General features: G+C 42.5%; 1 protein-coding gene across 1 annotated transcript in view; it reads right to left on the bottom strand.

Moving 5' to 3' along the window:
- The window catches only part of LOC126259789 (trypsin-1-like), a 128171-nt gene that overhangs the window by 21048 nt on the left and 89643 nt on the right, over positions 1-17480 (bottom strand). The window contains exons 3-4 of the mRNA XM_049956797.1: positions 11777-11909; positions 6338-6500 (exon numbers count right to left, since the gene is read on the bottom strand). Coding sequence (XP_049812754.1) covers positions 6338-6500; positions 11777-11909 — 296 coding nt within the window. The remainder of the gene's footprint in view (positions 1-6337; positions 6501-11776; positions 11910-17480) is intronic.

The raw sequence follows: 17480 nt of genomic DNA, 5'->3' as shown, positions 1-17480 counted from the left end.
GTCTCTCTCCTCGCCCATACATTACTACCCCCTCCCCCACCTCCTCCAGATTACTGCTTGCATCCCAGGTGATAGTTGCATTTGATGCTGGAATTGGCAGTCACGTGTGTGTGAGGTGTGCTTGCTTGGGTGTGTGAATGGTGTGTGTGTCTCTCTTTTACTGATGAAGGCATTATATAAGTGTCTTTTAAATGTCCCTGTCTGCAACTTGATGTGTCTTCTTTACGGTAAGTAGTAATCTGTATTTTTCTATATAGTTGATATTCCCACGTGGAGTTTACATTGTCTGACATCTAAGAATACGTTACACCATTTCACAGTGCTAGAAGGAAATGTTGCCTGCTTGAAAAAGCTCGATGAGTTAGTTTAGTGTATTATGTTTACTTAACAACAAGTGAACGCTTGTGCCAAGTCCATACATTCAGACTCGAAATGAGGCCAATCCTGTGGATCTCTGTAGGCTAAAGCCAGAAACGATGATCATATTTTTCAAGGCTGGTGTGGCCCGGCAGGAGTAAGTGACTGTTGTGTTAGATACTAAAAAGTTGTGCTGCAAAGCTGTCACCTTTTCACTCTCTGGAGAGTTTTCTAGCAGTCCTTCCTCTTTTGTAAAAACATCTAATCCGACACACTTCTTCAGATATTCTCGGTTTGGTTTCGGGCGACGAAGTCTTCATAAGTTACTACCAATATTTTTAGTTGTCTTTTACAGATTTTATCAACTCACAATACTGATTAGTTCATTCTGCAGTTTTATACAAGTATCTGACATCTGCATGTGCACTGAATGGCTTATTGAAAAGCTCGCAAGAAATTTAGTAAACCGTGACATATATGCAACTCAACAAAGCTACGTGTTGCCTGAGCCAAAGCGGCTCAAATATACACTCCTGGAAATTGAAATAAGAACACCGTGAATTCATTGTCCCAGGAAGGGGAAACTTTATTGACACATTCCTGGGGTCAGATACATCACAAGATCACACTGACAGAACCACAGGCACATAGACACAGGCAACAGAGCATGCACAATGTCGGCACTAGTACAGTGTATAGCCACCTTTCGCAGCAATGCAGGCTGCTATTCTCCCATGGAGACGATCGTAGAGATGCTGGATGTAGTCCTGTGGAACGGGTTGCCATGCCATTTCCACCTGGCGCCTCAGTTGGACCAGCGTTCGTGCTGGACGTGCAGACCGCGTGAGACGACGCTTCATCCAGTCCCAAACATGCTCAATGGGGGACAGATCCGGAGATCTTGCTGGCCAGGGTAGTTGACTTACACCTTCTAGAGCACGTTGGGTGGCACGGGATACATGCGGACGTGCATTGTCCTGTTGGAACAGCAAGTTCCCTTGCCGGTCTAGGAATGGTAGAACGATGGGTTCGATGACGGTTTGGATGTACCGTGCACTATTCAGTGTCCCCTCGACGATCACCAGTGGTGTACGGACAGTGTAGGAGATCGCTCCCCACACCATGATGCCGGGTGTTGGCCCTGTGTGCCTCGGTCGTATGCAGTCCTGATTGTGGCGCTCACCTGCACGGCGCCAAACACGCATACGACCATCATTGGCACCAAGGCAGAAGCGACTCTCATCGCTGAAGACGACACGTCTCCATTCGTCCCTCCATTCACGCCTGTCGCGAAACCACTGGAGGCGGGCTGCACGATGTTGGGGCGTGAGCGGAAGACGGCCTAACGGTGTGCGGGACCGTAGCCCAGCTTCATGGAGACGGTTGCGAATGGTCCTCGCCGATACCCCAGGAGCAACAGTGTCCCTAATTTGCTGGGAAGTGGCGGTGCGGTCCCCTACGGCACTCCGTAGGATCCTACGGTCTTGGCGTGCATCCGTGCGTCGCTGCGGTCCGGTCCCAGGTCGACGGGCACGTGCACCTTCCGCCGACCACTGGCGACAACATCGATGTACTGTGGAGACCTCACGCCCCGCGTGTTGAGCAATTCGGCGGTACGTCCACCCGGCCTCCCGCATGCCCACTATACGCCCTCGCTCAAAGTCCGTCAACTGCACATACGGTTCACGTCCACGCTGTCGCGGCATGCTACCAGTGTTAAAGATGCGATGGAGCTCCGTATGCCACGGCAAACTGGCTGACACTGACGGCGGCGGTGCACAAATGCTGCGCAGCTAGCGCCATTCGACGGCCAACACCGCGGTTCCTGGTGTGTCCGCTGTGCCGTGCGTGTGATCATTGCTTGTACAGCCCTCTCGCAGTGTCCGGAGCAAGTATGGTGGGTCTGACACACCGGTGTCAATGTGTTCTTTTTTCCATTTCCAGGAGTGTATTATAACACTGATAACTTCTTATCGGAAGCAACAGTGGGGTACGATTTTTGGTCTATGAGAGCACAAATACCTACAAAAATATCAATCACTGATATTGCTGATAAACATACTGAGTTTTTCCCTGCTATAAAAAGACTCTATTAATTGCTCTTAATTAGCCTGAAACTAAACGCATAGCTGTTTGATCATTTAGTACTTTTAAATAAATCTTTGCAATGTAGTTTTCGAAATGCTTTACAATACAGAGCACGGAATTTCGTGGATTCGGACTTCATATGCCGAGTCCTCTAAGTAAACATATGGGGCCAAGCATTAGTCGTCCCGCCAGACGTCCCACTAACACCGCGCAACACCGCCTGTGGCATTGCTAACGGCCTCAGTTCAGCGAGAAAGAGAGTAGTGTGAATGTTGATTGCTGTATTTCACCGGTTGTTCCAAAACATAGTACGAGACGTCTTCTGTTGGACTGAGATCGGCTGACTTAGCGCGTGAGACGAGCTAGGATCAGGTGCCAGACTGTTCTTCAAACCAGGAATGCATGCGCGCAGTCCTGTGAGTACGACTTTTGTCAACTTGGAAGACAAAACGTGTCCACCGCATCCTCTTCACGAAGTAGTAGAAGAAAGGGCAATACTTTTTCTACCTTTCCTGTTTAACACAAATTCTTCAATTTTGCAGAAAAAAATTCTGCGAAATAATGTAACGGTATAGAACCGTCCACATTAAATTCTCCAGGTATCTCCGACATCATCGTACCGATTAAAGCTGCAGGTTGCAACAGTACCTAGATGTATTTTCAAGTCTACTGAATTTCTATGCAATAGTGGGAAATTTTGTAAAGTGGCATAAACCGTTCTATGAGTCGTACTTGACATGACGACAGTGTGTTCTGCTTTTGGCCAGACACTTATCGATGTCTTTTTATAGTGTTAAGAGAACAATTCCTAAACTGAAAACGCATATATCTAATGCGCTGGTGTCGGTGAGTCCACTTACTTTCTTTTGCATTCTCCGAAATTCTTATCAGTCTGTCGCTATGCATTAAGTAATTATAGACGTTTGTAATCGCTATATTCATTCTGAACAGCCCTGTACCTCACATCTGCTGAAACCAGATCCACCGTAGCGACGTATCGTCCGTCATTTCTTCATAGAAATGATGCCACCGGCCGAAGTGGCCGTGCGGTTAAAGGCGCTGCAGTCTGGAGCCGCAAGACCGCTACGGTCGCAGTTTCGAATCCTGCCTCGGGCATGGATGTTTGTGTTGTCCTTAGGTTAGTTAGGTTTAACTAGTTCTAAGTTCTAATGACCTCAGCAGTTGAGTTCCATAGTGCTCAGAGCCATTTGAACCATTTTTTGAAATGATGCCTTTTCCTTTATATCGTTCTATAGAGTGCTGTAACCCCTGCGTGTGTCCACTAGTCCACATTTTAGAGAAAATTTGGTATCGCTTTTTCTAATTGTTGGTACAACACCAATGATAACCCAGTACCAATTAGAGTTTCTGTTAACTTTTCCATATAGGATATATCAAAATTGTACGCCATAAATTGCACGACACGTTCTTCACACGTAGACGAAGAAATTTCGTTATATGAGAATGGGTCTGGAAACGCTTTGTTTCCATGTGGAATCTCATTTTCTCCAACGAATATCAACGAGATCAGATTGTAAACTTTCACAGTCGGCATGCATGGGAAGACGTCAATTCTCACGCAACTGTTGAAGCAAGTCATAAACAAAGATGTTTTGTCAATGTTTGGTAGGGCCTCATTTTCTTCTACCCAGATTCAACGGATAATGTTATGATAATTTCGTAGATTTTAGTGTTCTACCTGATCTGTTAGTAGATGTGCCTTTAGCTATGCGACCAAACATGTATTTCATGCACAATGGAGCACCTCCCCATTTTAGTGTTAACTTCCGTCGGCTTATAAGTAACAGATTCGGTGGCAGATGGATAGGAGGAGATGGACCAACTGCCTTGCCTCCATGCTCTCCGAACCTAAACCCAATAGACTTTTATTTGTGGGGCCTTTCAAAGCTCTTGTTGTTGGAACCTCAGTACCAGATGTTCAGAGTCTCTGTGCCTGTATTGTGGAAGGCTGCGAACCATACTCAATAATCCAGGGATATATCAGCGCATCCGAGATTCACTGTGACGACGGGTATCAGTGCCCTCAGAGGGCATATTGAACATTTTTTGTGAGAAAAGTCACATGTGGTACGCTGGTACGTTTTGTTCGTGTGTGTTTCACTTGATTAGTGAGTTGGAGGAAATGAGTTGTAACATGGAAACACAGCGTTTCCCGACCCTGTTCATATAATACTCGTATAATTTCTTCGTCTACGCGTGAGGAATGTGTCCGCAATTTGCGACGTACAGGGTGACACACGGGAGACGGACTGTTTTGAACTGCGTAGTTCTGAGGGTGCGGTGGTGGGAGGTGGTCGTGGTGGGGATAGTTCTGATCCACACAAGACGCCATTTCATTTACTCAGTCACTATGGAGCAGTGGGACTTGCAACGTCGAGTGTTTGTCCATAATAGTTTCGTGAAAAGTGGAGTCTATTATTGCTACACAGCGATTGTTTCATGCGCGGTTCAATGTCGGTCGACATGGAGCTGTTCCAAACCGTAACACAATTCTCAGATGAGGGGAAAACTTCAGATCAACTGGAAACATACTGGATAAGAAGCATCCTGGCCCAAGACGCAGAGTAACGACACCAGAAAATGTTGAAAGGGTAAGGCAAGCGGCAGTCAGAAGCCCAGGACGGTCAGCTAGACGTCATGCTAGTGAGTTACGAAACAATCGTGAATCGGTTAGACGAATTTTGCATAAGGAATTAAAATTCCATACCTACAAAATGCTCATTGCCCAACAACTAAAGGAAACTGATTTTGCTGTACGAGAAAACTTCGCTTACAGAATGCAAGTGATTTTGGGATCGAATGAAAATAAAATTTTATTGATGAGCGATGAAGCTCATTTTCATTTAAACGAGACTGTGAATAAGCAAACCCTACGTTAGTGGGCTCCAGAGCATCCACACCTTATCCACCAGCGTCCTCTACACTCAGTAAAAGTAACAGTCTGGTGTGCTCTTGGCTCTATTGGCATTATTGAGCCTTATTTTTTGTTTGAAGAGAATGGGGCCACAGTTACTGTTAATTCGGTTCGTTACATTCGTATGCTTGAAACATTCTTGAAACCAGAACTAAGAAGACGACGAATCCCTTTAAAATGGCCGGCCGCGGTGGTCTAGCGGTTCTAGGCGCTCAGTCCGGAACAGCACGACTGCTACGGTCGCAGGTTCGAATCCTGCCTCGGGCATGGATGTGTGTGATGTCCTTAGGTTAGTTAGGTTTAAGTAGTTCTAAGTTCTAGGGGACTGATGACCACAGATGTTAAGTCCCATAGTGCTCAGAGCCAGCCTTTAAAATGCGTTTGGTTCCAGCAGTTGGGGCAACATCGCACACCGCAAACACTTCAATGAAAGTTCTTAGACGCATGTTTCCTGGCCGGATTATGTCACGTTTTAGCAATGTTCCTTGGCCTCCCAGGTCTCCCGACTTGTCAGTATGTGACTTTTTTCTGTGAGGGTACCTTAAGAACCGTGTCTATAGCCACAAACCACGAAATTTGGACGAGTTGAAGAATGCAATTATTCAAGAAATTGCTGCCATCCCTGCAGAGATTTTAGTCCGTGTGATGGAGGATTTTGAGAAGGGACGTGAGTCCTGCATTCGAAATGATGGACATCACCTTGACGGCATTATTTTTCACAAGTAACTTTGTTGACTAAAATGGCAAATAATGAGCTTTGATTTTGTGTAAATAAACATGCATTAATTTTAAAGTTGGCTGAGTATTATTTCATTAGAAACCGTCCGTCTCCCGTGTGCCACCCAGTACATTTCCGTGTCACCCTGTATATTCTCCACGTTACAGTGGGTGCATCGTGTCTGCCCTGTTCTCGGCTACAGAGGCTGGTGAAGTGGGAAGAAAGCGAGGAGCACTCACCCGTAGAGGCAGTGTGCGGCGGTGAGCACGTACTTGTCGCTGATGAGCGACCCGCCGCAGTAGAAGGTGCGGCCGTACATGAGCATCGCCATCCACGGGTACTGCTTCACCTTGGTCACCGTGCCGCCCACGATGCGCCTGCGCTCGTTCGCCATACCGCAAGCTGCCGGAAGATTACAATACAAACCAGTGTAGCGTGTAAGCAAGTACGACAAAATTACGTGAAAGTAAGATTTATTTATTGTTATGAGCTCGAAAACAGTTAGCATTCATTAGTGCTATGATGGATAATATCGGTTTATGGCTGATAATTTATGCCATACAAAAGACACAGATTTAGAGAAAGCATATACTGCCTTTTTCTTCTTATTAAATACCTACTATCCTAATGTAAAGTTAGTGCTAAACCTAAATTAAGATCTTAACGAACCCACTACTGGAACCATGGTTGAGCTGCTTTTTCTTATCTCTCATGATCATCCCTTCATTAACACTTATGCAATTTCCAGGGGATTCATTGCGCCCTACGCGACTTCTTACAAGGCGCAGATCCGAACATTTTAGTAAAAATATTTATATTTTTCCTTATACCAGTTCCAAAATTTCTCAGATAACTTTCAGAGGATAAAGTAGCATGACCGCTAAGGGTCTCGAAAATGGCAATGAAGTCTGGAAGTTACACGCTTTGTTTAACACAAGATACTTTGCAGTTGCTTGCGTGATTGTTATTCACGTGGGATGTGCTTAAAATGTGACCATACGCGGGGAAAATTCCAGTTAGGAAAAGACTCCCTGCAAAGGCTAACCGTACCCGCCGTCGAAAGCAAATCAGACACGATTTGTGAGTTAAAAAGATTTATATAACCTGCAAACCACTACCAGTTGAGTAAGGAAGGTAGAAAGGGAAATACTTTCCGCTAAGAAATAAGAAAAAAAAAGACTGCCTTCTCAAACGGAGGCGGAAACGACTGAAGAAAAAAGCATTCCACTCATTAACAAGCTCATGTAGTCGTAGTCTACAGAGATGGGCTCACAATCCTAATGCTAAATGAAGTATTGAGAATGATATGATCACAATTTGTTGCATTGTACGTAGTTCTTAAATAAATTACATCACATATGATATACTTCGGGAATTTTCAGACGAATGCTTTCTGCAATTTCTTAGAAGATATTCTAAAACGATCTACTAGCACTAGTCTAAACAATTTATTTTATTTATTGTTTGGGAATAAGCCCGTTAGGATTACACAAAGTACCCCATTACCCCCTATGTATTACATAGATGTTGATGAATTGTTATTTCTTAATGTTGCAGGTGGTGATTTATTTGTAAATCGTGGCTGATGAGTCTACTTACACCATGGAGAAAGGGATGGCAGTGAGCACGTTGGCTCACGGACCACCCCAAACAGAAATTCAGAGATATTCAGCATGATTTCATTGTATAGTTTCAGGAACCTATCCACCAAAACCAACAATTTTACGGTGGGAGAAATAGCTCTTTATAACTGGTTCCATGAAAGATAAGCCCTGTTCAGGACCACCACCAATACGACTGAAAATATATGTGGAGGCTGCAGCATCTGTCGAACGTTCGCCAAAAAAGTTCATTTGTAAACGGTCACAGGAGCTGGGAGTTCCATACTAGACATTAAAAAAAATATATGAAGAATAATTTGAAATATGAATTCATCTGTGGTACGTTAAAAGTGAGGGTGACGTTAATTTGTATTTCGGAGTGTTGGGTAGAGGTGGGGAGGCGGTAGCAAACTGTGCCCCTTCCCTTCATCCCTCCACAGGATTGAGCCCTGGATCCGCGCCTGCTTGTTACTCGCACTCCCATTCTGTTCTCTATCTCATCGATCCATCTTTCCATTATGTTGTCCTCTAGGTCTTATCATGAGGAATGTACCTCTGAATATCCTCCGGCCATCAGCCATATATCGTCTGGGTACGTTCCCAACACATTTCAGCTTCTTAGCAGTCACTAACATGTACTTCACTTCTGTCTTTTATCTTACCCGTTTGTTTGCTTTTATATTCCTTCTTGTTATGCTCGACATGCATCTTTCCATTGCTCGTTGCGCGACCTTCAGTTCTGAACTGTTTGTGTTTTCAATGTTCATGATTCACATCCGTAAGTTAGTAAGGACAATATGCACTTTTTATAGACCTTCCTTTCAAGGCTCAATAGAAATTTACTTCTGAATACAGCATTTAGTTTCCCAAATGAAGACAACGCCATTTACACTCCACTGTTTTTAGTTGACCTAAGTATAAAAATTGGCAACTGCTTAATTTCATCATCAGATCTTCCAGTTTTCCTATCAGCATACTTATTATACATATTTTTGTTGTTACTGTATTCAATATTCGGGCCTACAATCATACTTGCCCTTTACAGTTTCTCCATCCTTTGCTGAAGTTCTTCTGAATCCGAAGCAAGCAAAACAATGTCATCAGCAGATAATAGTGGGTCCATGTAAGGTTCATTTACGTGTATTCCTGTATCACCCAAATTTAATGATCTGAGGACGTCTTTTAACTGCAGAAAATAGTTTTGGTGAAATGGATGCACCTTGCCTGACTTTTTCCTCAGTTCTGAACTTTTCTCTCTTGATGTAATTAAATAGGAGCTTCATCCTTCTTGTTAAGAAAAAGATGAAGATGTAATCTAACGCTTGGCTCTCAAGTGCTGCCATCACAAGTTTTCTCGTGAATGTAGACAATCAATTGCTATATACCCATTTTTTCCCTAATTGAAGTCTAATTTTTTTCCAAGACGATTAGTATGTATTTTTGTAGAAATCTCGTATGCCACCGACAAAAGACTAACTGTCCTGTAGTTCTTAATACTTCCCATATTCCATTTCTTGCGGACAATAACAATTTGTACAGTGTGATGACTACTAGGCATCGTTCTCTTCAGCTAACATTCCTTGAATAACTGCTAGTTTTGCTTCCACCATCTCTGCTCTTGTTTTTGTTTCTCTTGTTGTCTCGCCGTTCCCAGGGCTTTCTCCTCTTTCCTTGAGCCGAAATGTTTTCTCTTATTCTCTGGCAGTACTTCCGAACTGCACATTTTCTCGTAGTTTATTACCTGAGTGTGCATTTCTTAGCTACACTATACAGAATTTTGAAGTAATCTTCAAACGCCCTTGGTACAGTCTCCCAGTCTGTTACAACAGTGCCGTTCAACATTCCTTACAAACTACTCATTTTATCTATAACATGTCATTCCACTCACAATGACTTTGATCTGCAAAATGACAGACTTGTGTTGATCATAAATGTTTGTAACAACGAACATTTCTATGAATGAACTGACCAGCTTGGTCTTCTGACCTGAAAATAATATAGTATCTCTGTGATAACTTCTGGAAGCATTTCACTTCTCGCAGTCTTCTTCTCACACTTTTCGTGTTAGGAGAAACTTTGCAGTGATAGTGCTATTCTCTTTCTGCAGAGCACAATTTGTTGTTGTTGTTGTGGTCTTCAGTCCTGAGACTGGTTTCATGCAGCTCTCCATGCTACTCTATCCTGTGCAAGCTTCTTCATCTCCCAGTACCTACTGCAACCTACATCCTTCTGAATCTGCTTAGTGTAGTCATCTCTTGGTCTCCCTCTACGATTTTTACCCTCCACGCTGCCCTCCAATGCTAAATTTGTGATCCCTTGATGCCTCAAAACATGTCCTACCAACCGATCCCTTCTTCTAGTCAAGTTGTGCCACAAACTTCTCTTCTCCCCAATCCTATTCAATACCTCCTCATTAGTTACGTGATCTACCCACCTTATCTTCAGCATTCTTCTGTAGCACCACATTTCGAAAGCTTCAATTCTCTTCTTGTCCAAACTGGTTATCGTCCATGTTTCACTTCCATACATGGCTACACTCCATACAAATACTTTCAGAAACGACTTCCTGACACTTAAATCTATACTCGATGTTAACAAATTTCTCTTCTTCAGAAACGATTTCCTTGCCATTGCCAGTCTACATTTTATATCCTCTCTACTTCGACCATCATCAGTTATTTTACTCCCTAAATAGCAAAACTCCTTTACTACTTTAAGTGTCTCATTTCCTAATCTAATCCCCTCAGCATCACCCGATTTAATTTGACTACATTCCATTATCCTCGTTTTGCTTTTGTTGATGTTCATCTTACATCCTCCTTTCAAGACACTGTCCATTCCGTTCAACTGCTCTTCCAAGTCCTTTGCTGTCTCTGACAGAATTACAATGTCATCGGCGAACCTCAAAGTTTTTATTTCTGCTCCATGGATTTTAATACCTACTCCGAATTTTTCTTTTGTTTCCTTTACTGCTTGCTCAATATACAGATTGAATAACATCGGGGAGAGGCTACAACCCTGTCTCACTCCTTTCCCAACCACTGCTTCCCTTTCATGCCCCTCGACTCTTATAACTGCCATCTGGTTTCGGTACAAATTGTAAATAGCCTTTCGCTCCCTGTATGTTACCCCTGCCACCTTCAGAATTTGAAAGAGAGTATTCCAGTTAACGTTGTCAAAAGCTTTCTCTAAGTCTACAAATGCTAGAAACGTAGGTTTGCCTTTTCTTAATCTTTCTTCTAAGATAAGTCGTAAGGTTAGTATTGCCTCACGTGTTCCAACATTTCTACGGAATCCAAACTGATCTTCCCCGAGGTCCGCTTCTACCAGTTTTTCCATTCGTCTGTAAAGAATTCGAGCACAATTTATAAAGCACCAAACATCGCCGGGGGGAGGGTCTTGTTTGTTCTTGGGGTAATCAGACTTTATACAGAAGTTATCTGCACTACATCCGAAATATCAATTTTGAAAATCAACATGGATCGAAAATAAATTCATTATTTGGAACCATGTTTATGTGTATTTCCTTCATTCAGTGTTGTGTCACTTTGGCTACTCACCATGACCAACGAAACATACATTTTTGACTTTTGTTATTTCTCATGTGTGGAAACCAGTGTAGACGACAGTATCTTCTGTGGGTACATGTGAGAGGCGAAACTTCAATTTACTTTGGCGAGTATATATTTTAGAAATTGTGTATGTAGGGATTACTTTCACTTGCACTGAGCATTACTGCAGTAAATTCGTTATTTAGAGCCTTTGTCGATTTTATTGGAAATAAGTCATGAAGAGAGGCAACAATAAATTGACCACGAGTAATTTGAGTGGTGTATTGTGAGTGGTGTGTCGTTAATAGATGCTACATTGCTACATGCAAGAGGAAAAATATTGTGCTATTTCGATACCATGGCTATCTCTGACCGAGTATACTTCTAAAGCAAGCGAATGCACCAGAATAATTTCGGCGACAGAGTTTAGATGCTCTTCTTCGACGATGCAGAGCTTGTAACAGCAAATACGGCACCTAGAACTGGAATTGAAAGTGTAACTATTGCGTCTGTGAAAATAACTTACAGCACGGTTCGCAGCGTTCCGGCGGCTTGAGGTCAACATCGTCCGTACCCCCAGGTGAGGTCCAGAACCCAAATGGCCCCACGATGCTCAAGAACCATTGCGTAAATGACCACTTATTTTCGGCATAATCGTTCTGCAACACAAAAAACAAGTGTGAGTACAAGAACCATTGCGTAAATGACAGCTTGTTTTCGGAGTAATCGGTCTACAACACAAAAAACAGGTGTGAGTGTGGGTCGTCCAGGAATACTGCTTTTTGGGGAAGGTGGCAAGGTAGGGAAGGGGGAGGGGTCTGCATCCTTCTGACATTTGCGCCATGATTTCCTATGCTGTGATAATCTTTAATCTCGTCTTACAGCAGCTCTTACATACAGCATATTCAATTATGCCTTGTGTATATTCCACTCTCTGACGTCCTCTACAATTACTGCACTTTACAGCCTCCTCTACTACCATGCAAATTATTCCCCGATGTCTTAACAAATGTCGGATCATCCTCTCTCTTGTTCTATCTCTTGTCCTAATGAGTGTTCTCCATGTATTCCTTTCCTCATCCATTCTATGGAGAACATCTTCATTTCTTATGAGTCCATTCAATTTTCATTGTCTTTCAGTAACACTGTCTCTGAAACACTTCTATTGTCACCGTTTACGATTTTACCAAGTCCGAGATCCACTTTCACGAAATACTATGATCTATAAGTTCATTTGCGGAAGTTTCTATCACAAATGAACGCCTTTGTTTGATACTAGTAGGCTTCTTTGCCGAGAAATGCTGTCTTTTTCTTGTGCTAGTCTGCTTCTTATGTCCTCTATGAGTAGTCCACCATGTGTTATTCTGCTTCCGATGTGCGTGAATCTCTTCACTTTGTGTACTACGTAATCCCCAACTGCGATATTAAGTTTGTCGTTAATCTCAATCTCATTTATGCTTGTCCTCAGTACTTGCGTCTTTTTTCATTTGCTATCAACCTATATTCTACGTTGAGTAATCCATTTATTTGAATCAACGTGTCCTGGAATTCTTCTTCATTTTCACAGAGGACAAGAGTGTAATTAGCTAATTTTATCATTGGTATCCTTCCACTTTGAATTTAATCACGCTTTCTTTTATTTTCTTCAGTGTTTCTCAGTATATAGGTTGAACAGTCTCTGCATCCCTTTCTTACGTCTTTTTTAATACGAGCTCTTCGTTTTTGGTCTTCTATTCTTATTATTATCGTTTGGTTTTTATACATGTTGTAGACCACGTTGCCCGTCATTCCCTACAGGTTATAGTTATTTTTCTGAGGATTTCAAATATCTTACTTCACTTTGCATTGTCCAGCACTTTTTTTTAGGTAAATCAGTATTGTGAAAGTGGCAACTGCCTTGCCGGAGTGGTAACACCGGTTCCCATCAAATCACCCCTCCATATCCGCATCCAGTTACGCCTGTGGCCTGAAGATGACGCGGAGGCCGGTCGGTGCCATTGGACCTTCCAAGACCTGTTCGGACGGAGTTTAGTTAGCTTTTCTTTTGGTTGTGGGTATCAGAAAATGGCAGAGCAGGACGTAGCAAGTTGTATCGTATGTTGTTGTGGTCTTCAGTCCTGAGACTGGTTTCATGCAGCTCTCCATGCTACTCTATCCTGTGCAAGCTTCTTCATCTCCCAGTACCTACTGCAACCTACATCCTTTTGAATCTGCTTAGTGTATTCATCTCTTGGTCTCCCTCTACGATTTTTACCCTCCACGCTGCCCTCCAATGCTAAATTTGTGATCCCTTGATGCCTCAAAACATGTCCTACCAACCGATCCCTTCTTCTAGTCAAGTTGTGCCACAAACTTCTCTTCTCCCCAATCCTATTCAATACCTCCTCATTAGTTACGTGATCTACCCACCTTATCTTCAGCATTCTTCTGTAGCACCACATTTCGAAAGCTTCAATTCTCTTCTTGTCCAAACTGGTTATCGTCCATGTTTCACTTCCATACATGGCTACACTCCATACAAATACTTTCAGAAACGACTTCCTGACACTTAAATCTATACTCGATGTTAACAAATTTCTCTTCTTCAGAAACGATTTCCTTGCCATTGCCAGTCTACATTTTATATCCTCTCTACTTCGACCATCATCAGTTATTTTACTCCCTAAATAGCAAAACTCCTTTACTACTTTAAGTGTCTCATTTCCTAATCTAATCCCCTCAGCATCACCCGATTTAATTTGACTACATTCCATTATCCTCGTTTTGCTTTTGTTGATGTTCATCTTATATCCTCCTTTCAAGACACTGTCCATTCCGTTCAACTGCTCTTCCAAGTCCTTTGCTGTCTCTGACAGAATTACAATGTCATCGGCGAGCCTCAAAGTTTTTACTTCTTCTCCATGAATTTTAATACCTACTCCGAATTTTTCTTTTGTTTCCTTTACTGCTTGCTCAATATACAGATTGAATAACATCGGGGAGAGGCTACAACCCTGTCTCACTCCTTTCCCAACCACTGCTTCCCTTTCATGCCCCTCGACTCTTATAACTGCCATCTGGTTTCTGTACAAATTGTAAATAGCCTTTCGCTCCCTGTATTTTACCCCTGCCACCTTCAGAATTTGAAAGAGAGTATTCCAGTTAACGTTGTCAAAAGCTTTCTCTAAGTCTACAAATGCTAGAAACGTAGGTTTGCCTTTTCTTAATCTTTCTTCTAAGATAAGTCGTAAGGTTAGTATTGCCTCACGTGTTCCAACATTTCTACGGAATCCAAACTGATCTTCCCCGAGGTCCGCTTCTACCAGTTTTTCCATTCGTCTGTAAAGAATTCGCGTTAGTGTTTTGCAGCTGTGCCTTATTAAACTGATAGTTCGGTAATTTTCACATCTGTCAACACCTGCTTTCTTTGGTATTGGAATTATTATATTCTTCTTGAAGTCTGTGGGTATTTCGCCTGTCTCATACATCTTGCTCACCAGATGGTAGAGTTTTGTCATGACTGGCTCTCCCAAGGCCATCAGTAGTTCTAATGGAATGTTGTCTACTCCCGGGGGCCTTGTTTCGACTCAGGTCTTTCAGTGCTCTGTCAAACTCTTCACGCAGTATCTTATCTCCCATTTCATCTTCATCTACATCCTCTTCCATTTCCATAATATTGTCCTCAAGTGCATCGTCCTTGTATAAACCCTCTATATACTCCTTCCACCTTTCTGCCTTCCCTTCTTTGCTTAGAACTGGGTTGCCATCTGGGCTCTTGATATTCATACAAGTGGTTCTCTTCTCTCCAAAGGTCTCTTTAATTTTCCTGTAGGCAGTATCTATCTTACCCCTAGTGAGACAAGCCTCTTCATCCTTACATTTGTCCTCTAGCCATCCCTGCTTAGCCATTTTGCACTTTCTGTCGATCTCATTTTTGAGACGTTTGTATTCCCTTTTGCCTGCTTCATTTACTGCATTTTTATATTTTCTCCTTTCATCAGTTAAATTCAATATTTCTTCTGTTACCCAAGGATTTCTATTAGCCCTCGTCTTTTTACCTTCACTACTTCATCCCTCAGAGCTACCCATTCTTCTTCTACTGTATTTCTTTCCCCCATTCCTGTCAATTGTTCCCTTATGCTCTCCCTGAAACTCTCTACAACCTCTGGTTCTTTCGGTTTATCCAGGTCCCATCTCCTTAAATTCCCACCTTTTTGCAGTTTCTTCAGTTTCAATCTGCAGTTCATAACCAATAGATTTTGGTCAGAATCCACATCTGCCCCTGGAAATGTCTCACAATTTAAAACCTGGTTCCTAAATCTCTGTCTTACCATTATATAATCTATCTGATACCTATTAGTATCTCCAGGATTCTTCCAGGTATACAACCTTCTTTTATGATTCTTGAGCCAAGTGTTAGCTATGATTAAGTTATGCTCTGTGCAAAATTCTACAAGGCGGCTTCCTCTTTCATTTCTTCCCCCCAATCCATATTCACCTACTATGTTTCCTTGTCTCCCTTTTCCTACTGACGAATTCCAGTCACCCATGACTATTAAATTTTCGTCTCCCTTCACTACCTGAATAATTTCTTTTATCTCGTCATACATTTCATCAATTTCTTCATCATCTGCAGAGCTAGTTGGCATATAAACTTGTACTACTGTAGTAGGCATGGGCTTTGTGTCTATCTTGGCCACAATAATGCGTTCACTACGCTGTTTGTAGTAGGTAACCCGCACTCCTATTTTTTTATTCATTATTAAACCTACTCCTGCATTACCCCTATTTGATTTTGTATTTATAACCCTGTAATCACCTGACCAAAAGTCTTGTTCCTCCTGCCACCGAACTTCACTAATTCCCACTATATCTAACTTTAACCTATCCATTTCCCTTTTTAAATTTTCTAACCTACCTGCCCGATTAAGGGATCTGACATTCCACGCTCCGATCCGTAGAATGCCAGTTTTCTTTCTCCTGATAACGACGTCCTCTTGAGTAGTCCCCGCCCGGAGATCCGAATGGGGGACTATTTTACCTCCGGAATATTTTACCCAAGAGGACGCCATCATCATTTAATCTTACAGTAAAGCTGCATGTCCTCGGGAAAAATTACGGCTGTAGTTTCCCCTTGCTTTCAGCCGTTCGCAGTACCAGCACAGCAAGACCGTTTTGGTTAATGTTACAAGGCCAGATCAGTCAATCATCCAGACTGTTGCCCCTGCAACTACTGAAAAGGCTGCTGCCCCTCTTCAGGAACCACATGTTTGTCTGGCCTCTCAACAGATACCCCTCCGTTGTGGTTGCACCTACGGTACGGCCATCTGTATCGCTGAGGCACGCAAGCCTCCCCACCAACGGCAAGGTCCATGGTTCATGGGGTTCATGGTTGTATCGTAGGACGAAGAAAAATGCAAAGAATTTTCAACTTTCTTTCCTGTGGTGAGAATAACCCGTATAATTATTTGGGGTGAGCAGACCTGCGGAAAATCCTGTTCCAACCAAGTTACAAGACAGAAATTAGGTGTCTGACGGCGAGGTGTGAATATGTCGCGCTCCGAAACTCCTAGCTTTTCGAGAAAATTTTGTTATTTCTTTTTCACTCTTTCCTTTTATTTTCTATTTTCTTGTCGTGATGGAAATGTTGAATCGCGTGGTGATCGACACGTAAACAACTCACTGAGGCGCTCTACGACAAATAATATCTACCTCATTTCCTTACGCATATAATACTTCGCAAAAGATCTAAGCAAACAGTACATTCCTTCATCACGACAAAGTACCTGCGCAATAATTGACATCTGGATTAACTATTTACCTGTCACAAGCAGTAAAACTCTTAAACATTATTCCTATAGTTCTATATTTACAGATGCCCCATGCGACTACTTGTTTCCACTCATGAGGGCTCGTTTAAAAGGAAGGCTATTTTTTGTATTGGAAGAACTCCTACAGGCGGGACTCAGACCAACCCCAGTGTAATCACTGGCATGGAAAATAAAATTTGACTAGTGGCTTGAAAGTCTGAAAACGTTTCTCAGGTATGAAATTTTTCAGAAAAGAAAGTACACTGCTCTCTAATACTACATTTTCTAAATAGTAATAACACCTTACATTTTGGGTTCCACACCTAAAACCTTTTAAAAAGATGTTTATTTTCCAACTTTCTTGTATTTATTGACGAACGCGCATTAATTTACCCACGATTCGCAGAAATGAAGGATAGAAAGCAGAAGACGGAAAAGAAG

This window comes from Schistocerca nitens, chromosome 5, assembly GCF_023898315.1.
Source record: "Schistocerca nitens isolate TAMUIC-IGC-003100 chromosome 5, iqSchNite1.1, whole genome shotgun sequence".
Lineage (NCBI taxonomy): Eukaryota > Metazoa > Arthropoda > Insecta > Orthoptera > Acrididae > Schistocerca > Schistocerca nitens.
Note: the sequence above shows the minus strand (reverse complement) of the source record. Positions and strands in the feature narration are given on the sequence as shown.